General features: G+C 34.1%; 1 protein-coding gene across 2 annotated transcripts in view; it reads left to right on the forward strand.

The window, feature by feature from the left end:
* LOC148823476 (dihydropyrimidine dehydrogenase [NADP(+)]-like) overlaps window positions 1-24,785 on the forward strand; it is a 196,243-nt gene that overhangs the window by 19,674 nt on the left and 151,784 nt on the right. For both annotated transcript variants that reach the window (XM_088927918.1, XM_088927919.1), the window contains exons 2-3: window positions 6,637-6,747; window positions 13,283-13,365. In XM_088927918.1, the coding sequence (XP_088784044.1) occupies window positions 6,637-6,747; window positions 13,283-13,365 (194 nt within the window). The remainder of the gene's footprint in view (window positions 1-6,636; window positions 6,748-13,282; window positions 13,366-24,785) is intronic.

Raw genomic sequence — 24,785 nt, forward strand, 5'->3', positions numbered from 1 at the left:
TAAAGTGCAAGGCAAGAAGTGTTTCTTGGATATAAATTATGGGACCGCACTTCCATATTAGATGAATACTCCTAAATAATTTCACTCGATAAAATAGGCGATTATTGTAAGTGCTGCCTAAAGGAGACTTAAATTCTCTCCTTTTTAAGCATATAAACTAAGTTCTGTGCCATCAAATTAAATGCTGTTCACTTTCAATCAACTTTTGAGACTTTTTATCAAAATGTTCCATTTCATCCAATGTTTTGCTTGAATCTGTTAAATGAAAAGTTTTTTTTTACAAATAAAAAACAAGACATTTAATTCTGGGATGCCCTGGGCTATTATTTTTTGTATGATTTATTTATTACCAAAATAATTTCTTTAGGGGCTGCTACATCTGAAATTATTGAACAGGACAGCACAGTAACTGTTAGTGATGCCAACTGCTACCATAAATTATTCATTTTATTTACCACTTATTATGTATTTGCATAGAAGACGATCATAACGGTTAGCCCTACTGCTATACACTTTACAAAAGTAAAAGATCAGGAATGCAGTAAAAGATCAGGAAACAAGAGGTTCTTAGCTTCAGAAGTTTTTAAAAAATATGATTATGGCCATCTTTGGATGAAAAGGAGCGCTCTGTATTAGAATCCGTAAAATATACTTTTAGTTGAGATGGTATAGTATCATTGTGACACTGTTACCATGCAGCTATAGGGTCCTGGTATCGATTATTTCTAGGAGTACCAGTCTAATAATGATTTATATGTCCTCTCTTTCTGTCTGTTTCTGCTAGATTGTCAATTTTCCTTCAAACTCCTTGTCCAGTTTAGTTGGGGGTTTGCTCCCAGTACAACCTTAAGCAGTATACAGTACCCATGTGTTTACAGCAATTAATTCTTGGTTCTCTGTGTGAACCACCCACAGTTTGCTCATGTTTATGTGTAGACTTTGTAAAGTGATGCACCCAAAAAATAATTTGTCAGATAAGTGCACCTGGCCTTCCTCCCCTGTCATACGTTATGACATTAGCTCAATGAAAACTGAGAAGAACCACATCATTATTTTATGCCATATGCCTCTTATTAAGTAACTGCATAATCTTGCAACCACCATATTTTGCATTGATCTTGTACTGCAAAGGGCAAAAAAGGTTAATTTCAATTTAAGTTTTACTTCCTGTTCCGCCCTGTTAGTCAGGCTGTTTCTGTACAACAAAATGAATGTGGACATTTTACACCATGGAGAGCGTGAAATTAGCAATAGCATGTCAGTAATTCACATTCTTGTTCCTTTCTTCCTCTGTGAACTGACTATTAATTGTATTTGGCATTTAAAGATTAAGGAGCAACTCTATAAGTTATTTGTACAGTACAGTACAAAACATTGTGTGAAAGCAGCAATTTTTGTGTAAGTTATAAATGTTTTATTTTTAATTATTTCATTCTTTATAATTACTCATTAAATTTCTGATGCTATAGAAGATTAGATACTGATATATTCCCTGCCCAGTTCTGAGCTGATATTATAAGTTAGATATCTTCCTGTCCATTCTATGCAGATTGAACAATGAAAACAGTAAATTTCAACCCAGGTCAGTAAAATAACACCCTAACTGAATTTTTCTCTGTTTGTGGAAAAAGTGATATTTCTTTCCTTTCTTTGATTTCCTGTGACAATTTAATGTGGGCCTCTAAGTGAGCTTTCCTAGATAATGCATTAAATGACAGTTATGTTTCAAATTCTGAGCAGATTTGATACAAAACTGAAATTATTGGGTTACATGTTAAGCATACCTAGTTGGAAACCATCTATTCCATAAATTGAGGTTAGATTTAGTTACTGTTTTCAAACAGTTTTCACAGTTTTTATTATAGCAATTTCTTTTTCTCTTTTTCTTTTCTGTTTATGTAATTGTGGTACTGTTTTTGTATTGTTATATAGTAAGTTCAGCATCAGCTATTTTTATTTCCTTCTTCAAATGTAAAGTACTATCAATTTTTTGTGGTTTATTTGTTACTGTTATGAGGATGAGTTTATCATTGCAACAACTTCAAACTATGGCGGGACTTAAAAAATAGTGCTTCATTTAAAGTAGTTTCTTATTTTTTATAGTCAAAGTCTCTTTATTTCAGAGGATCCTAGCAGAGCAAAATCTGCTTTACTAAATGACCTTGCCATTACGTCCATGAAGTTTACCTTGAGGCCTTGACATAACTTCATTGGTTTGTCTAAACCACATTAAGTAGAAATGTATAAATACAGTCTTTAACACATAATAAAAAGGAATAACATTTTTTAGTGCTTATTTCATGCTGTGCTTTAACTACACTTTATTAGGTGTGAAATTAAAGAACTAATAGGATGATGTCTGGTCTTGCTTTAAGTGTTATGTATAGCATCTCATTTCATATCTGAAACTATAGCCTGCAACTGCTGGAAACAGTATATAACCTAACCCTGTTATTTTTATTATCAATGTAATCTGGTCTTCACTTGTGTTTGTGCTGCTTATGTTGTAAATAAAATCATTCCGATTTCCTTTGATTTTTGTTTCACATTGTAGCAAAGTCTCAGTGGGTATTATGTATAGGCCGGCTTGTATTTAAACAAATACTTGTCGTCATCCAGAACATCAAAATTACATTAGGCTAATAAAGAATTTGACAAAAATGATAAAGATATATGTTTGCTTGTGTAGTAGATACAGTTTATACTGTAGAGTTTATGTTTAGGAAGAAACCATACATTCCAAATGCAAAAAATAACAGCTGCAAAGCTTGTAAACTAAAGAAAATGGAGTAGTCTTAATTATGAATCATAGTTTGTTTCATCTTAACAGAAGACAAAATCTGTTTCTACTTTTAATTTCTTTGCATTCCATTTTTTTTCTAAGAAGGGGATTTATTTCCAATTCAGAAATTATCAGGTTTCTCAAAAATATCCTAGAAAAGTAAATCTTGATTTGATCTGTATCACAACTTGATCTGTAACAGGTGACAGTATATCTGTTCCAGCATATTTAAGATGATCAACATTAAATGCCAGTAACGTACTGTGGAAATCGAACATTTTTAATGTTTTCCTTTATTGTCCACTGAAAATGTCCTCATACATTGTTTAACGAAAAATACAATATACTCATTGGAGTGAAAGTTCATTTTCGCCTTACCATTTAATGTGTCTTCTGCATAGTTATCTACAAAGTTCAGACACTATCTGGAAAGGTTAAACTATTGATTGTAGCACCAAATAATTTATTTCTAGCAGAACATAGAAAAAGAGACTTAGGGACACAATTAACACAGTTGTTACCACTATTGTTAATACAATTTTAAGTGCTTACACAATTGTTGCATGGGATAGAGTAGTCATACATCCTCTGTTGAAACGATGATGCATTGTGTAACTGTTTAAACACGTTTTCAGTCACCAAATTGATATTGTATACAGTATAACATGATTTTGAATAGTACAAAAGGCCAGGATTTAATAATGGTAGCAAGAATGAATCAGTCTCCCATGTTAGAAATCTAACATTCTTTTCCTTCCTGGCAGCTGCTGACAGGAATGGGGAGTTAATCTTCGAGGGGGCGGGAAAACTTGCCTTCAAGATATGACTCAGGAAGTTTTATTAAAGGGTCGTCTTCAGATGGTCAAGAGGTTGTTTCGTGTGCGTAGAAGCTCTTGTGATCAGCTTTAAATCATAAGAAAAGACTAACTTTCATCCTTTTTGAGCTTATTTTAGCCACTTCCATCTATCCTATAGTACAGTAAAATTTGCTCTAATAAGGGACCCTAAGGGCTGATTCAGTTTGGCCTTTACTCAAGGTAACCTTTAGATAAAGCATTTTTTTAATTATTATTTGAAGATAAACTGTGACGACAAGCAGATTTGAGATCTGAAAGAGATCCGTCTAAAGGAAGATTTGATATATTCCGTGTTTTAGAATAATAATAATTCTGTCCCTCATTTTTTAAATAAAAAAAAATAATTAAAAATGTGCAGTAGTTGTGAATCTGTCTAAAGATACAGTAGCAGCCACAAATTTTATAGATGCTTTGACCTTTTTCTTATAGATAGATAAAATCATCATGCTTTGGAATATGTATTCTTGTGCATAATGAATATAGTCAAAATCTAGAACTAGTCCTTCCTAGCCCTGGTGGAGAGAGCTGAAAATGTACATGTAACACAGCCTGTTTCAAACAACACCACCCTTATAACTTCAGTAAATGTCATAGTTCAGAAGGACAGTTTTATTGTTATTGTTAAGCATGTGATAAATAGAACTGTATTTTTCGGATTTTGTTAGAATATCCTGAATGTTTTAGAATTTGCAAAAAATGATTGTGTTATTTTGAAGTATTCAAGCTCAAAATAAAAAGATTTAAAGATTAATCCTGTGAAACACAGAACCGATTTTTCCAATGAAGCATATTCTCTTGGCCTAGTCTGGAATTAATTTAGTTTTTTTTCTCTTTTGTGATCCCAATATGTTGTGCAGTTGAAACATAATGTAGCCTGTACAGCTGACAATAATCATGTAAGACAGGAGCATGGGGATACAAGCTGGTTGGTAAGGGGGCATCTATATTAAAAGTAGCAGCATTAATTATAATGGATGGTTGCAAATTGCAATGTTTGCTTTAACTATCCTAGATTTTGTCTTGCTGAAGACAAAAAATCCCCCACTTTCACAGACTGGAGCGAAAAATGTATTCATATTCCATTAGGGAAATCACAGCAGGTACATCTGACCATGTAGTGTGGATTTACGTCTTCTTAGCAAGAATTCTAATTCAAATACAGTTTAAACATAATTTATTCATTGGCTTAAGCTCCTTATCTCCCTGAATGATTTCAAGGATCGATGGTACAGTACCATAGCTTCTTCCATTGAGTGTTGTTGAAAAATGAGGTGTCATACTCAAGGTTTCTGATCAGTCATGTCAATGTCCTATCATATTGTAAATTTAAATAAACATTTAGCTTATTTGAAAACATGGGGGATGCAAGAGCCTGGATCCACAGGTGTGTATGAAAATTATTTGCCACAATTTGATGGAATAATTCACATAATATCAAAAACCATATTATATGGTAAACATCGTAAACTAAAGCTAGTAATGCTGTCACTTGCCATATGTTTCACATTGAATCTTCACCCTCTACAATTCTTGTAGTGTGGTGAAATACTGTCATACTTTTCATAGAATATCTGTGTACTACAGCACACTTTTAAAATGTAAGATGGAGAATACGCATAATCACTGTTGATTCTATGTATCAGTTACTTAAATCACCTAAATATATTTCTTAATGAAATGAAAAATGGGCATCACTCTGAAAGTGATACCCAATTCTTTTTCCACAGTATGATTTCTGTCAGTTTAATGTTTTATGTAAAGATACAGATCTGTATAATGAATCAGTTTGCGAGCGTATATACAGGATTGCATTTTCCTATAACAATTAAATGCCATCCCCTAAGAAAAAAAAGGTGTAACTCTGACAAGATGGTTTGCATACAGTAGCCCTATGAGTGTGCGATATGATTTGCTTACACTAGTTTTAAATTTGAATTAATAAATCTAGTTGATAATCTAGTCTTTTATTCTTACAGGGAAAGAAAATAGGTAAGACATATAATGAAAAATAGTGTTTTACAACAGTAATACCTGACAGTACAGGTTGGCTTTTGGTATTATAAATAAAAAATTATACGGTACATACTGTACAGTACAGCTGTTTTGCTTCAAGTTATTGTTCAAGCTACACATTACATTTTGTGTAAGGCAAAATATACAGTAAGGTGCATGCAACAATTTTTTGAAGGTTGTTATGTTAATATTTGTTAGTGTATTGACAGAAAACAATTAGTAAGCCTGAGGCAATGACAGGTCTTTTACTACTGGTTTATTGTTTTACCCCCAGAAAATGATTAATGGATTAATCAATGTAGTGAAAGGATACAAAGAAACCACAACTTATTAATATATGTGGAGCTGTGGGTTATTGTGTAACATTTTTGTTACGTGACTAAATTTGTTAAAATACCTATTCACTAAATTGCAAGATTTATGCATATAGTAAGTTACATACTGTAACAGCATTATTTTTGATCGGACACAGTGTCATTGAATCAGATTTCTGTGTTTTTCACACTTTTCTGCGTTGACAATGGTTTTTACTTAAAACCTTTAAATGACTCTTTTAATTTTCTGGGACTCACCTCAGATGTTCTGGGTCTATTTGTATAGGTTTTGCTCTGTTTTCTTTTTTGTTTTTAGTGTAGTTGTGAAAGTACTTGTTTATAGTTTATAGTATACGTAATATATATATATATGTAATTGGTGGAAAGAGTTGTTAGTGTCTTTTTATACTGTAAGAACATGAACATAACTTTCAAAGCTGCATTCTACAACAGCTTAACATTTAAACAAACATTAAATAACTGCTTTTGAAATGCAGAGAAGATAATGTAATCATAATTAGTATTCATGTTTAGACTTGTATGTCTTTGTAGAACATAATACTTACATGAAATAATACATGAAACGTTATCTGTTCAAATTCAGTCTTCTCAAAAATGATGTGTCTTCTGATGTTTCGATCATCTGAGTGTCAAAACTTTTTTTTCCTAGAATATCCTGACTTTAAATCCACGTGTGAAGACTCATGCATCACTGTGTTCTACAGCAACAACTAAAAGGGAGAAGAAACATTGGAAGAGAAATGCTGATAAAAATTGTTCAGTGAGTCCTTTTCATCATTATTGTTTTTCCTTAATCCAAGTATATGTAGTTGCTGGATGCTTGTTTTACATGTATTCATGATCATACATGACTGTGTGAGTTTTTTCATGTGTAGGCTTTAATTTTCAGGATAATGATTGCTTGGACTAGTATAGCGCCTTCAATCCTAAAGGATCGCTGCATACATCAGATAAAGGAGGAGACCTGCTTCATGCAGCCCTGAAAAGCAGCCCAAGATGAGTGACAGCCACTGTGGGCCAGCAGCCCCCCTAATACAAATGATCATAAAAAGGGACATTTTTTCTTTAACAGCTGGATCTAGGTCCTGGGTTTTCTTTAATGCAGTTATACAAGATGATAGTGAAAAAATGTCGTTCTTGAATACACTTTATTTAACTAAATGCCTGTTTTATAATTTAACCAATTTAGTTGCTATTGATTTTGAGGATTTGCATTGTTCCGTCTGAAGGAAGCTGGATTTACAAGACATACTAGTTCCACTCTCATTATTCACACTGGAGCATTAAACCAAATGTACAGTACCTACAATTTTAGGAACAAGGGGGCTTTCCTTTTTTAAAACTCATTGTCTGTTTATGTGTGGCATACTTTAAAGCGTTGGGGCCCTGTGTTCAATTCCTGGGGTGCTTCCTGCATGGAGTTTTTATCTTTTCCCCATGTATGCGTGGGTTTCCTCAGGGTGTTTTGTTTTCCTCGCACGGTACAAAGACATCCTGGTAGGTTAGTTGGCTTCTGCGAAATTTGCCCATGTTGTGAGCGTGTCCATGTTTGTGTCTGTGTGTACCCTGTGATGGACTGACGTCCCGTCCAGCGCATATCCTGCCTAGCGCCCCTTGCTTAGTGTGTTAGGCTCCTGGTCCCCCTGTGACCCTGTATTGGATAAAATGGTTTAGAATATGAATGAATAATGTGTTTAGAGTGACAGTTAGGATTTTGGTATGAAATTGTCATTCCGTTTGTGAAGCACCTGAAGCCTAGACAAATTGCAATAAAATGTGTCTATCTATTTACCTGATTTCGTTAACCCAAAGAACAGCCCTCTCTTTTCAGCATTCATGCTGCAACTCAGCAGTTTATTGATCATGTGTAATGGATTTATTCTCTGCTTAAAGACATAATGACCATATCAGTGGTCTTTATTGCAGGTTTTGTTAGGCTTAGCATCACCTGCATGATTTTTCCATGGTACAGTATAACTAAGATGCTACAGGGGTCATGAATTTTGTTCATAAGAAGGCGAATGTTCATTAATTCCATATGAGGGCACTTGAATGATATGGAAGAACGGCAGCCTCACGTTGATTCATGGCAGTGGGGAGAAAATCGGTAGTGCCATAGACACATTTTCAGAAAAAAGTTCCCTGTTGTGTGACGCTGGAGACCCGGGTTCGCGCCCAGGTAGTGAGGGACGAACTGGCAGGGCAGGAGCGGCAAGGGCAGATACCCAAAGAACCACTACAATTGTTAGAAAAGGTCCTGTTGATTTAAATAATAAAGACGCTTACCTGTTTAAGATCATAACATTTCTGTTCTACAGACAACATCATAGTTTTATTACCTAAATAGGGCGTAAAAACATTGAGTTTATATTAGGAAATGTGAGAAAAACAGTACATCTTAATAAAGTTAAGTTGCAGGTGAGCAAATAAATATTGTGCAATCTATTGTAGGTCTAATTTTAATAATCTGTCTGTAGCATGTAATCCGATTTAATTAGTTTTCCAGATTGCTTTCAGATCCCAAGTATTAAAGGGCGTAGGTAATGTACCAGCTGCTGGAGCAGAAGTTATTGTGACAAAAAGAAATGCACAATGAGCAATCAAAGAGTTTACGGTTATACTCTTGGCAATGATTTCTGCAATTTTCCAAATAACCCAAGTGCTTAGCTTCACAGGGCATTAAAATGATCTGAAACTCAGTGGAGAGTCTTATAAAACCTTAAATCTGGAAAAAGAATTGCACTGTAGTCACCAGACTCCACATCATATTGTAGGAATAAATTACATAATTTAAATTATCCTTTTCCTCTTAATAATCATCTCTGTTCTCTCTTTTTGGGTTTTAATTTCAATGTAAAGGAATGTGTGTGGGGAGATAATAATGAATCTGATGTAATTACATTGAAAATCTCCTTATTAATAAACCTTTTAGAAAATTGCTCAACTATTTCTTAACTGCCTTTTATTTCTTACGTCATCTTTAGATATTAAAAATTTAATGAATTCTTTAATTAAAAAATCACGACACTGCTTTAGTAAGCTATTTAAATTGTGGTGACAATTCCCAAAAGCAGCCATAAATGTGTAATTAATAATAATAGCCTCCCTTGATACTGGATAAAGTAAATCTGTTGTTATTATAAAAATATTCCTTAAATGTTATTAACATATTAAATAATTGAATCACAACTTGCCAAATATAGTATGTCTGAAATATTTTACAGAAATATAATCCTTCTGTAAAGGATTAAAATCGAATTCCAGATTGAAAATAATTACAGAAAAAGTCAAATACTGAAAGGATAAAAAAAAGTTAAACTTCCAAAGGAAAACTGTCGGATTAAGTGTATTTTTTTAATACTGAATAGGAAGGGCCACAAAGAGAACAACATTCCCAGGCAAACAAAACTGTCAAAATTTCATGAAGAACCTAATATTCAGTTTGCGTTCTAAAAGCAATGATGACACTTTATTACTGTGTCTGCCAGCATGTACAATAATACTTCAAGCGAAGATGTTGTATGTTTTTTTAAATTTTAGTATGTAAATTTTTTTGTGTCGTGGGAGTGGACCATAATGGAAGATGATGCATTAATAGTTTTGCTGGGTTTATGTGTCATTGTTGAGGAATAATATGTGAAAAATGGAGAGCAAATATTCCACTACATCATCTGAAGATCAAAGTAAATAAATCATATCTGTGGTACTGCCTCAGTTTTGAGACAGATTGTTCATTAAAGATTTTGCATTCTTTCAAAGTAATGACTATATTTAAATTATTTTATAAAAAGATCTTAAATAAAATGGCACATGGTGTATCAGGTAAAATACACCCCTTCCTTTTTTAATGCCCTCAAAATAAAGGAGAAAAATAGTTCTGAATGAGGAAAAAATAGGACGTTGAAGAGAGCTGTTGAAGCTTTTTAAAAATCAGTTAATATTGTAATATCATGGTACACATAAAATCAATATTATACGTTCCTGTATGATTGTATTAAAACAAATTTCATTTGATGTATATTTCCTGGTGTTTTGTTTTTGAAAAAAGACTGTGACGTTATTAGTAAACAGACAATTACAATCATAAATTGAAAAATTGCAATTACAGTTGTAATTGTTAAAATTGTAATTATATTAATTGCAAATATGCACAAGATTCTTATATCTTATAGTTGAATATACTAGTATCACTCCAAAGGAGTTGTCCGTTAGTCCTGTATAGTATAATCATACCACTGGTCATACCACCAATTTATTCATTTCACCTGGTCAGAGGTCAAGGAACTGTTAAAAAGATTTTGTAAATGGGGAATGGGGTGATTGGAATTAATGGGACTTGATGAAAGACATATATCAGACACGTTGGTCAGTGTGAACAATGAGCACCCAGCGTATTCCACTGTTAAATGGATTCCTATTGTGATAGTGGCATCAGTTTAAACCACAGGCTCTTACACTGCTTGCATGTTCCCTTCCCCCTTGTAAGAGGTAGGGAATTGAGCTTAAATTAATTAGATTGAATCTTAATAAAGAAATCTTTCCTCCAAGCACATTTTCATGCTTCTTTAGAGTATATACAGTAGCTTGTACAATGTGGCTTAATGCCTACCCAGCTAACTGTATTTACTGTTGAGCAGTATAATGTCATCAGTGACTCCTTACAACTAGCTCTTTCTTTTCTTCATGGTGTCTCATTAAACAGATTATCATAAGTCACTTAAGTGTGTCCAGCACTAAACTGTAGATGTTTTGACATGTACTGTTGTTGAACTTTGTGTTCTGCAGTGCTGAAATCCTTTTATAGCTTTTTATCGCAGATATAAAAGAAAGCGTTCCATTTCACAGTGCTAAATTACTCTTATTAAACCAACTTCTTTTGAATTAAATGCATAAATCTCCCAGGAGTTGTTAATTTAAAGGGCATTTTGCGATGCTTTAATCCCACAAGCAGGTCTTAAACTCAATATCTATGGTGCAGTATCTGAGATGACCAGTCCTACAAAGTAATCATTCAAAACTTCAAATCTTATCACAGTGGAAAAATATAGTCTTTGTGAATCACAACTTTAAATGTTGAGCATGCCCTTCGTTATGGTGAGTTTATTTGGTAACTAACGTAACCCTGAAAACAATGCATAATGAATTATCAAAGTCAAAAAAAAAATTCATCTTACTTTAATTACTTAGTGATTTTGCACAGATTGTAATGATGAAACAGGATAGTAAATTTAGTGTTTTAACTAAAGTGCGGTATATACTGTACTGTTTAAGTATGCTTTCCTGTCTTTGCAGATTTCCTAAAAACAGTGAAATATTCAGTAGTCAGTGGTGATTAAATTAGAGCCTGAACCTTTTAAAACTTGAAAATAATTAAATAGTTATGGATTTCTTATGTGTCCTCCTAGATCATCAGACACCTATTATGAATAGTAATGTAAGAAAACGCAGAGCTATAACCTTTCAGGTTAATGGCATTATTCGAGAAGGTCCTGAATAGTCTTCAAAGCTCTGCCAATTGACATTTTAATTGTAATTATAATTAGCATCACAACTTTAATTTTAAAACACTGCCCCCCATTCCCCTTTAGAAGTGTTTAAAGAAGACTGTACGTTCAACAACATTTTTGTCAATGTTTCTTATAATTAGACTGTGATGTTTTGAGTCTTACGTGTGTGAGATTTCAAATTTGTGAATTGGAGGGTAGGTGAAAATGCATTCAGCTTTTAGTGAGAAGGAGTACTGAGGAGTCATACATTGGCTGTTCTCAGAAGCAAGGCATCTCTCAGTATTCCATAAGCTCAAACAGCAAAATAATTATCAATTTCCATACCATTTGTTTTGTACAACAGTATAAAACTGAACGTTTGTTCACACTTCCCAATTAAATAAAGACTTCTGTGAAGAACATTGAGAGAATTCAATTTAAAATTCACTGACTTGCACTCCGAATGTAATCATGTAAATTAGGTGTCAATAAAAATTTGTGTTTTCCCTACTATTAAAAATAAAATATGACCTTCTTTGCTTTTTCTAACATTGTATACAAGTGAATTAGCTTTTGTGAATATTAAAACTACATGGCCAGGATTCTAATCAGTACCAGAGAAAGCGCTTTAGGGAGATAAACAGTGTCTATATGGATAACACCACTTGCCTCCCAGTATTATTCTATTAGTTTCACATATTTTATGTATGAAGCTGTTAGATATTTTATGGTGTACTACTGCTGTACTTTTAATAGATTTGCCTCAAAGATACTTGCCAAGGGTTACTAAAGTATATACTGTACCTCCCCCTTTACATAATGTGTGGTGTAATTGCTGCAAAGCCAAAATGCTTTTACTGTATATGAACAAAGATAGGCAATTTAAATCTTAAATAGAATTGTGTATGTACTGTATTAAAATGGGATAAGGACCATACTCAGCATAAAACACTTAGAACTTGTTAATTTCAAACCTTTTAAGACACATTTTGATCTTTTGTGGAGTACTTAAATATACTGTAGGTCAAGCAGTTTGGTTTTAAAAGTTCTAAGAACTTTAAGTTTAAAAACATTTTAGGTCGATTGTCTATGGGTAGATTCTTAATTATTTGTTCATGGTATCATATCATGCTCTTGCATGTATACTAATGTAAAAATAGTAAACTATTAGCGTGCTATATATTGAGTTTCACAAATGAAGGTTTCCAAAGTTTTTGTCATGGGATCATACACATTCATATACTTTTAGATATGTACTGTACCTAAATATATTTACTAATTAGAAAATAAATAAAAATGCAAAAGCTCTTTTTTATGTTTTTCTTAAAAAACAGAAATAATAAAACAAGCAAGCAAACAAAAACATATCACAGTACCTACAGAGCTGCTGGGTATTAAACCTGTCTTTGTTGGGTTGATGTACTGCAGCTAGAGATCTCAGACATGGGAGGATGTTATTTATCTCCGGAGAGAAGGGCAAGGGTGCTGCCTGTGTTAATTGTCAGTATGTCAATAACGGCAGCTTTCTGTGCTGCTGGACACTTATTCGTGAGGTTGAGAAATTGATAACAGGATTGCCATGACAACAGCATGGCGAACATAGAAGAGACTTTTGTTTCCCGATATGTTCATGATGTCAATTTTGATTAATCATGTGCACTATAAAGCCCAGTGTGTAATCTGCATGAAGATAAGGTCCGTTATGTTTGCTGCTGTTGCTGCTGCCTCCTAAAAAAGTACGGCTGAATAATTTCCCTGATCAGTGAAATGCTTCAGAGACAAACGACTGTACCTTTTGTTTTATGGCAGAGCTGCGAGAAGCTGGAGAACAATTTTGATGACATCAAACACACGACTCTGAGTGAGCGTGGAGCACTTCGAGAAGCAATGAGGTAAGGCCAGGTCACCATGGCAACAGTCACAGATGTGGTAAAGAAAAAAGTCATTCTTCATTATTGGGGGAACAAATGAGTTTATTGCCACCATTCAGCTCTCCTCTCAGAGGTATTAATTTGTCAGTGGTGAAGCTTCCCTTGGGGCCTTACTTTGGTTATGAGGCTTTGGCAATGTTAAGCCTCACTGCACAGCAAAAAATGTAAATGTTTAATTTGTTCCTTAAAATGCTAGTGGGTACCCCTGGAAGATATTAAAATACTTAAAGATATATAGTTTACATGTGCAACCATTTTTATTGTTAGTATTTATTTTTATTAATTTGTAACAACTTTGTGTTGCACTGAAGGTAACCACTTTTACTGTGCTGTGAGTTCATTAGAAAAGTTTGAGTTTAAATACTGTAGATCATTTTCACTGTTTCATACCATTATAAAACAAAAGGCTGATATTCAATGCTTATCATTTAAATTAGTTTATTGAATTCAAGGTGCTAGCAAACATTTACTGTAGGTACTCCTGGAATACCTATTACATATTTACTGTATATCTTATATATTATCTTTATATATTTGTCATCTGTTTTAATTAAAATTAATTGTAGTAAAATAGTCTTACATTTTTTAAGAATTCCAAATTCTTAAATTAATTAATAAAGCAAAATTGAGTTATTTTTCTTTCCCAGGCTATTTGGTGCCATAGATTTGCCAATACTGCTTAAAGCACAAACCTAAAGCTACAGTAGAAAACATGAAATATGTAAGAAGAATATTATATTGTGTTAATGTTTTAAATGATGTAGATCCACAGAGCTTTATGATTAGCTGACAGATGATGAATCTTGCTGTTGTTAGAGCACAATATGGTTTAATCTTCTTAGTCAAATAATAAATAAATGAGATTAGGATTACAGTGTACTTTATGTCAATTAACATAATCCCATCCTAAATTTAAAATTGTATTAAAATATTATTTATAATATTGTATTAGAATATTGTATTAATACAAATAAGGTGAAGTTTACTGTATCACTGTTTCAGAAAGACATTGAAAATGCATGTAAATACTTGTATGTCTTCACATTATTGACACACATGCACACACTATCACACAGACATATGTTCATATTCATAGAAACATATGTATATAGATCTTGTCACCAGAAAATCTGGCTAGTGAGGCAATGTATCCGCTTCTATTAATGTTCAAGCTGACTTTAATTCTTTTTTAAATGACCCCCCACTGAGCCGTGCAACAAAATTGATGAAAGATTCAGATTTTCTAAAACCTAATAATGTGAGACATTAAAGCAGAAACTGGCAACTTTTATCTACAGATGATCATAAGGAACTAAAAGCTTCTTTAGTTACCGTTTCTTTGGAGTTGTAAAATAAGATACTGAGATCAAGCTTCATTTTTCATTTCATGGCATGTGCAGAGCTGCATCCTTAGTAGCAAATATATTGTCAGTTTTTCCTGAAATAAGCAATGGACCATGCTTGCAGTACTCAAACACATGCTCATGCACACTCCTTAGGTTGCACAAATTTGGAGGAAATACACAAGGAATTGCAGAAGATTCTGTTTCAAGGCTTTGTCACAGGCTTACGTAGTAACCTTGCTGATAATTAAAGTAAAGCTACCATAATGCACCACTATGGGTAGAGTACAGGTGTGATCACTTTCATTATTATGTATACACTCTATGTCATCCAGCCTTGTACCCACAATTTTTGTAAGCTCTCATTTGACAAGAACTACACAGCTCTCTGTTTCTTGTTCTCTTTAATCAGCTTATACTCCCTAACTTATCTTTCTTAATGCTTCTTGGTCTTGCTTCTGCCTTTGACACTGTCGATCATTTTATTCTCTCGTGAGCACTCACTGACCTAAGGCTTTTTGGTTCTCTACCTACAGTACCGCACTATTTGATTTTAGCAGGTAACTGGCAATGTTCTTATTCTACTGTTTATCCTTTCTCCACTGGTGTCCCTCACGTTTCTATCCTGGGTCCCCTGTTATTCTTTCTCTACATTCACTTTCTGGATCCTCTCATCTTTTCACATGACTTTATGAGTCATTTTTTATGCTGATGGTACTCAACATGTTCTGTTTCCTCCCACCGATGCTCATTTCTGCTCCCATCTCCTTGTCTTTCTAAAAGTTATCTCTTCCTCAGTCCACTCCATATCATCATAAACTCAGTCCTCAAAGTCTGGCCTCCTTTGTTACCATCCTTTCCCACTTCCTCTTCTTTTTACTTTTGATTCCACCACAACCCAGTCTTACCTCATAAAAACCTTAGTATCATCCTGACAGTGCATTGATAATAATGAATATTTTGTTTTTGTTTTAAATGGTTTTATAGCAGTCAGGGGATTTTGACTTGTTTCGTTTTGTGAGATAACAAAATACTAGGCTTGATGCATAAGAACTCAAATACTTACTGTAAGTATCTCAGTGCTTGAGTTAAACATTCCAAAATGATTTAATAAAGACTATGTACAGATTGACATTTGAAAATATAAGACCTTATTTAACACAAGAATAGAAAAAGAGTTGACCATGTTCTGCTTTAATAAAGATTGCCTGTTTGCTGCTGGCATCACCAAAGTTTGCCTGTCTGTGAGAGGAGTTTCGCAGAGAATGGGTATTCTACTTCAGCAATCAGCTGACTAGTTCTGAGTTTGCCACATCCATCTGATCCATTTCTGGAATCATTTTCTGAGTCCAGTGGCTATAGCATGAGACATTTTAGGAAGAAATAATCCACCTATCAGTTGAATAACTGTAAATTGCCATCTCTATACTCAGAAGCAATTCAAGAGTTACTTGTTGATGGCTGAGAACCGCTATTGTCTGCAGGCCAGCGAACATGCGAGGAAGAAGCAAAGGGACTGGATGAGTGTTTACTTATAGATGAGTATTGTTGACAGACCTGATGAAAGACAATGTGTGTTGAAACATTATGGTGACGAGCGTTATACAAACAATTAGATTGTTCACCCAGTGGAGAAGTGAAAGAATAGTGATGAGGGGGTTGGATGGACTTTACGTTGTTTAGGTCCTTGAACCATTTCCACTTCTGGAAGTGTTGATTTTCTAGCGGGAGAAAAATACAAGTCCTCAGAGTGCTCACATTGGAGTACACTGGAATGACTCAGGAAAACAATGTAGAAGTCTAGTCATTTGCCAGTGCCAAGATTTGAAAACAACTGCAACTGACCAACCTTCACTATCTGACTGCAGCTGCAAAGAAAGACACACAGAACATTCGACAGTCTACCAGAAGCTGGAAGATCAGATTTATGTGTCTGCTAAAAGTGTGTTAGTGTTCAGGGTAGTCATACCCAAATATATCATATCCATTTTCTAAAGGCTTCGTCCAGTTCAGGGCCGTGTGGGAGCTGGAGCCTGTCCCAGCAAACATCAGTTGCAAGGCAGGTTATGCCCAGGATGGGATGCCAGTTCATCACAGCACTGTACAGACACACACACGCACACTACCTTTGCAATATTTTCATTTTGACAATATATAATTCCTGTATGTCATATCAAAAACTTGCCATGATTCTTTGATTTGCATTTGAATTCACATTTTCTGTTTGGGGCCTGATTTAAACCATTTGAATAAAATCCCTTAGAGGTGAATGTTGAGAATACAAGTCTTTTCTGTAAACCCTGGCTTCTGTATGCATTACTTGTTTTCAAGAAATGGCTGGATGAGATCCTCAAGTCATTTACTGTAGCCACAAACTTCCAAATGGGCTTAATGTGCCTAATGGCCTCCTCAAGATTCTGATCTTTTTAACGTTTTTATCGTCTAAAGCTGCTGACCATTCCAATTTCATTGGTTCACATTATTTTATTATTATATTAAGGAAAAAACCTTCTAAAATGTCAGATGCATTGAAAAAGATGTATGTCTTGGCGTTTTGGCTAATTATTTGTTTGGTGACACCTTGCCTAGTCATTAATTAATTTGATTAAAATGTTTTTCTTTCTGCCTTGCTCTGCTAAGACTGATATACACGTACATCTACACCTCATATCTAATCCAACACTCCACTTCAGGAGAGACTGCCCACATCTCTGCGAATGAACATAAGTTTTGGCTGAGCATAGTAAAATGAACTTTGACATCATTGCCCGATTAAAGGCTCAACAGAAATATAAAATTCAATAAGGCAGATCTCTGCAGCTGAGGAAGAATCTCTGGTCAGTCAAATTTTTATCTGTAAAACTATCCTGAAAGCGTAGTTCTGTGAAGTGCAGTGTTTAATTCACCATGCCACATGATGTTCAGTCAATTTGAAAATCTAGTGGTCTGAGGCTATGACCTGGAACCTTGTGATAGCCATGATGCAGATTACACTTATAAAATATCATTGCAGAGGCTCGTTGAGCTTTTGATCTTTAATTGTGTTTTGTTTGTTATATCACAAATAAAAAACAAACAAACCTATAGGTCCAGGTCTGTATATTAATTGAGGCTCTCTGTTCACTGTCATCCATCTGTGACTCACAAAACAAATAAACATCCAAAGCTTTCTCCTGTCTAAAACACAATTCTTCACAATTAAGCACTAGGTACACTAATTACTATAGGGAAGTGTGTAAATGATTTTGTATTTTCAGGTTTGTTAGTTTTCATGACCTTTTATGCAAATTTAAAGTTTTGCAATGCTTTTAGGGTATTTTAATGTTTTACTTAAGAATGCATTATTGTCATGATAGGATGTTTGTATGTAAAGATATACATGTACATCGTATTGTATATGTATAAAGTTCTTTGAGCTTTACAAACAGTATACAGTATGTATAAACTTGTGTGTCATAAATATGAAAGAGAATAGATGTTGCTCTAAAGCTGTTGTTTTACACTATTTATAGATGTTTCAAACACTGTAGATTTGAGAAACAAAGGAGCAAAAAGGATCCAGTACAGTTACTTGGAAAAATCTAATAGAAATCAATAGACTGAGAAAAATTGCTTTCAGTGCATCAGTCTAGTTTTGATCTTTAAATCTATAGATTTCTGAGCTGTTGAGTTGTTTTCGAGATATCTCTGTGCTACGTTATGTGATAAATTTCAATAGAAATGAATGGACTGAGATCCAGCAAATTTTTTATCATTGTGCTGCTTTCTTCAGCACATCTTTCAGTGTGAAAGATGGATGATGTTAAAAGCCTGGGTTCTGATCTTTAAAACCCATTTATAAATGAGTCTGAAATGCTAGTCATTTTCAAAGAGAGACTGAGCAAAGATACTGTATGTGATGCAATTTAATGGAACTACTGAAACTAGATGGAGCCACTGCCACTTTTAACAGAGGGAAATGTGTTTTTTTAACACCTCTTACTTTCCTCAATGTTATTTAAATAAAAAAGAAGTTAAGTAGTTTTTTGCTTTTATGGCTTTCAGGAGAAGCAAGTCAATATTTTTCCCATGGGGCATATATTATTATGCAATCTGGAAGCTGAGCATTTTAGAGGAATATAAAGTTTCCTGCAGTTCCCTATGCAAATTATTATACTGGTCTTGACGACTGATTGATTTTCGGATAGGGATATTGACTCGTGCCTGGGCAAAACAAGAAAATAGTCTGATCTAGAGAAATTCTTCTTCCAATGATTATATATTTTGTTTTTTATTCACCCTACATTAAACATACTTTTTTATATAGCTCTTCATAGCTGAGAAGGTAGAGTCACTCTTGAAATTGTTTCAGAAAGACTGATGAACAACTCTAGTCATGTATTTAATATATTTTACAGTCTGTGTCAAGATTGGTTTCAGGCCACGCAAGTGCTGAGGTTGGTCTGCTTGTTATTCAGTGTCACCAAGTAAGAGCACCTGTGTGCATTATGATGCAGCTACCCTTGCATGTCATTTATCATCCGTAAATGTCTGAAAAATGAATGGTACGGAAATAAATGTTTCATCAATTGTTGCAGAGAAGTGCTGACCTGAGCTTTCGGAGGGCAGAGTGGGGCAGGCGTCAGCGCAGTCAGACAGCACTGGCCTCAAAGGAAAGGTCATCAATCTGTCCTCTTAACAGCAGCGGGGCACTAATGAATGCCACTGCATGCCCAATGTGCCACAAAGAGCCATTGCATATACACAGATACTCATTTTGATCAATTGAGATGACCACCGAAACGATAGAGAAGAATAGACAACATTGGCTACTTGTGATTGATGGCTGCCATTCCTTGAATGAAAGCTTATGAATCATTATTCGACGAATAAATTCTGTTTATGCAAGTTATTTTTTGCAATTCTAAACTACTACTAACATTGCTCTAGGTATGTCTTGACAAGGGATGGACTCAGCATAGAAATGCTGCCCTTAAAGAACCTTGTTCCAGGTTGAATAGCAAAATGCCTTTCAATTGAATTTAAAACTGGAGACCTTGAAAAGTCTTTCAATGGCCCTTTTCCACCTTATACCATACAACTGCAGTGTGAAGACTCTTTCTGTCGTTTATTGCTCGTAATGAATTAAAATGAAAGGTACTGTAGTTTTTTTTTCAAAAAGTCTATCTCAATTGCTCCCCCCCAATCCTTTGACCACCTTAAAAAATCACACCATTTCAAAAGACCTATCTCTTTCTTTGTGACTTGTGATAATTCAAATTCAAGCACGATATAATAAATTGTTTTAATATTCACGGTTTAAAGTAAGTACAGTATGTTTGTGTGAGATAAAAGAAATGGTTTAATGTTCTTTTACTTCCCCCTTGTACTATACGTTGACCATGATATTTGAAAAGCCTTTTTAGAAGCATAGAAGCATAGTAAAGAACAGTCTTTACTGTAGCATGGCAAACAATTTAAACAGATACAACATGGATCATAAAAAATTAATCCTTCAATAAATGCACAATGTTAAAACTGAGCTTTTTTGTTTGAAAAAAAATAGCATAGCATCTCACAAACCTTTAGATAAAATTAAACATTTTTATTCATGTTTAAAGGGACAGAATTGCACTGCAAGAGAATCCCACATACTTTCTTTGGTTGGCCTTTTCTTCTAACAGATTTCATAACCCTTCTTATTAAAATCACACTTTTGTAAAATGGAAATGATGCAGCTGAATATTTTAAAACATGTCGGAGGAGGTGTTTTCCACCTAATGTTGAACCATTTTAGATTTTGTCTTTACTGAACACACTTGGAAAAATCTGAATTGAAGAATTTGAGAGAGGGTACTAAAGAACCTTTTGAATTTAAACAAGGTAGAAAAATTGCCATTAGAGCATTTCAAAGAATCTTATCAGTCTTCACAGGTCAAGAAGAGACAGCTCAAACACAATATTGAAATTCTTATTAAATGAAGGAACGTCTGTTATTGCTGTGAGCAGTCCTTACCATTGTTTGCTCCTGAGCGTCTTTGCTCTTATTCTTTAAGTATCCATTTTAAGTGCGTGTGCACCCAAAAAAGTGTTTTCTGTTTAACCCTTTTTGATTTTGAGATCTTAATATAATTAAATTTAGGTTAATGCTCTTCTTTTTTTAAAAATGATTCATCACAATGCCCAAGTTGAATGTTTTGGAAGAGCCAAAAATATTTTTTTCCATCACCCCATCAATTGATCATATTATTGAGATCCCAAATGGGGCTGAGCTATAGGCTAAAATAGTGCTCATGTTTGTTCCCTGTGCTGTCATCTACCTGCATTCACTCTTCCGCTCAACAGAGGCCAGTCTGGCTGCATTCTCATTTGCTACAAACCCCTCATCGTACTGTACGTGCAGCTCATTGGGGCAGACTGGAGTTATACCCAGCTTGGGTAAAACTGTCAATGGCATGCTAGATTACTATTTCTAAATCACTCTTTTTTTTCTGTTACTAAATCAGTAATTTTCTGCGATGAGAGAATTGCTGGTGTGGACACATCATTGTAGGGATTTTAGTCTATAAAGATGTTTGTAAAAGGCTGTTAAACTGAAATTCGTGTCCCATGCATCTCCTACCATGATACTGTGTAGAAATGGTGATTGACTAAAAATAAAGTCCTCTTACTTCTGTCTTTCTTGGAATCACTTTAAACTCTTTAAATTTGTTTTAGGTAGACATTCTCAAAATATCTGGACAGTTGCTTTGCTGGTAATGTCTTTCATTTAGCAATTATTGGTTCTCTAATTGAAGAGCTAAAACAGCAATAATATTCACTTTAATAATTGTCATAATAAAAATGTTGCACTTGTGGGGAACATTTTATGTCAATTTAGCATTAACTTATGTCCTTCTCTGTTTTGGTCTCCCCATTGGATCGCTACAGATTTCTGTCAAGACAGCTCACATAGAGCATCGGCTGATTTTGATCCCGATAAACACTTTTAATTATAGCTCGCAATATACTGCTAGTGCAGAAAGATGTCAACACTGATACCGCCTTTGTCAGCTTTGGAAGACATTAAAAATCTCATGAAAAGCAAACATAATAATACGTCAATGTCCTTCACTGTTGTTTCATCAAGGGCAATAACGGTACTGCTTTCACAATACTATGAAATTCTCTTCTAAAAGCATTGCTTGTTATCTTGTTTTATTATGTTTTATGATTTATGAGGGAGACCGATAAACCTTTGATACATTCAGCAATAGAAATTGGTCTGTAAAGTCTTTAATAATGATCAGGTCTCAAGACTGGTGCCACTTTGCTTCTACCTTTTCAAAGTCTATAGTATAAAGAATTGTTCAAACTCTCAAAGATTCAAGTATACAATCCCGTTGGCTTTTGCCTGGTCAGCCACATGCTGCCCTAAAAATCGAATTTTTAAGATAAGCCATTTTAAATGTTGAATTATTGTTTCCCAAATTTTGATTGAACGGTAGCAATTATAACAGCATTTAGGTGTCATACAACATGGTTAACATGCTAATGGGGAGCTATAGAAAAAAAATGTTTAACATATACTGTAAGGTGGTAGAGAAAAATATATCATACTTTGTGGTCTAAACAGAGCAAAACAGTCAAAACTGTTTGATAATATATTCCATTACAGAAGTTACAAGATTAAAATATTACCATTGTTTGTAAGTGCTATGCAGGGTGACTTTCTTGTTTTAGTTCAAGACAAGGCAGAGTATAGAGTGTACAATAGCTCCAAAAAACGAATAAGCTGCCTAAGGGAAACATTTAAAAAAAAAAAATTATTTGGATAAAATGTATTAAACAACTTTAAGGAGCAAAATTAAAAGCATCACCATGATAAATATTTCTCAGAATATCTTAAAAACATAAATGTACAAGGTGTTGATAAAATTATTATTATTATTATTATTATTATTATTATGAAGCTCAAGCAGATTTGTAAATCTATTCACATTTGCTGTCTCTAACTTCAGATGCTGCTCTCTGCTGTCCTCTACAGTTGGTAATGGTTATGTGTCATTTATTATGAATATACATATTAATATTCTGTAAACAGTCATAGGAATGATACTTCAAGGCATGGATTATGTTGAAAAATATTAATAAATGTATTATATTAAATTATGAATAGAGCTGCCTTTATGATTTTGGAAAGACGTTGAAAGAGAGAGATGTATGTTTTTTTTTTAAATGATTGTCAATATAATTTAGAATTTGAAGGGCAATAATATATCCACCATCAGTTATTTCTGATATTTTTAGCAGGGGTTATGCTGATAACACTTTAAATGAAGGTTTCTTCAGTATTCAGGGTTGTTATAGCCTGTGTAAAACAGGAAATCCAAAATAACATTTTTTCATCATGTGAAAATTAGAACAATTACTGAATTCATCATGCACCTTGCTAGACTTTTCATTATGCTACACCATCCAAACACCAACCTGAAGAAAAGGAGTGAAAATAGTAGTTTCTCCCTACCTCTTGGCAGCCAGTGTCAAAAGGTGCCAGTGATGAAGCCAGATTTAATTGGTTCTAACTTAGACAGTTTATACAATTAAAATTACAGCCAAACCTGTAAGAAAAACCACCTCATTATAAAGACCACCTGTCTTCACAGACAGATTTTACATGGTCCCTGGAGCCATCATTATGAGTATGTTTCCTGGCATTTGACTTTTTTCTGCTAACATTAGAAATCCACAAGATGTATTGTGGTAAGGGCTGTTTTTCTAAATCTGTCTATATATTGTGGTTTCCAAAATATGAACTCACCCCACAATTAACGAGCTTATTCTATAAACAAGTATAATTCTGTTAATTTATGAGAATAAAAGTGTGACTGCACAGTGATTTTTGGAATAGAATTAATTCAAGTGATGAATATGAATGTAATGTGCTGTAGCATCTGTACAGTATTTCCACTCTATGATGCTTGACAAGACTGTGATGACATCTAAAAAAATGCTCTTTTTGGTTTTGTAAACATGGAGGTGGTGATTACCATACAGCAGCATGGTAAACCCCTCTCTGTGATAATAGAATACATTATTGAATTACATACTTATTTTAAAGAAAACAAATCAAATGATGTTGCTTTTAATACATTTTCACTATAGCCTTGTCTGAATTGTTATTGTGCCATTGAATATCATTATTATTTTAAATCTGTTGAATTTTAAATGGTAGGCTTTATGATGGGGAATTATAGTTTCTAAATGCAGTCAAACTCAGATGGTAGGGATATGTCTAATTTAGACCCAAATATTAAGTACATGCTGATTTTAATGATCCCTGAAAACATTTACATTAGAATTTCCTTTTTACTCTTTCTATTAGAGCTCTTCTTTTGTTACTGTAAGTGTTGGCAGCTGTGTTCAGAGTTTTATATGCAATTGGTCTTATGTCGGTGTCATAACCTTTCTGAAGTGTTTTAAGTGTCAACAGCATTATAACAATATTTTCTGTCAGCCACTACTACAAGACAATCAATGACAATCTCTGCTGTGCATCATTAGATACGCCAGGAGAGTTTCATGTATTGAATGTATACTCCAGAGACAGGCCATTTCCATATAAACCAATCTGAAAGAAATTAAGCAAACTAACTCTGGGTCTGTTCTAAAAACGCACTATTGTTGCATGACAAAACTCACGAAGGACATATACTGTATCTGTCTTCCATCTGCCAGACCAAGCTATTGTGGTCTAACCCCAGTGGACTTAAGGAATAGCTAATTTTTACCTACACCTTTGCTTATGGCAGTTTTGATGCTTTGTATTGTATGCAGCTGTTAGATATCCTTGCTTGATCCTCAACATGCCTCCAAAGGACAGTTTTGACAGGTCTGACAGTTTTTTAGTAACCCTTGAATACACAATAATCTCTGTTCACCTGGCTGTTATTCTGTGATGTAGTTCAGAAATGCTGACATTAAAATATTTCAGAAGCTGGATAACGTAGAACACAACGCTGTAAATCTAAATGTGGCTGTTAAAATTAGGATTGACAGGAATGGAACTTACTGTAGGCA

The sequence above is a fragment of the Atractosteus spatula genome, chromosome 11, assembly GCF_055471065.1.
Source record: "Atractosteus spatula isolate fAtrSpa1 chromosome 11, fAtrSpa1.hap1, whole genome shotgun sequence".
Taxonomy (NCBI): Eukaryota; Metazoa; Chordata; class Actinopteri; order Semionotiformes; family Lepisosteidae; genus Atractosteus; species Atractosteus spatula.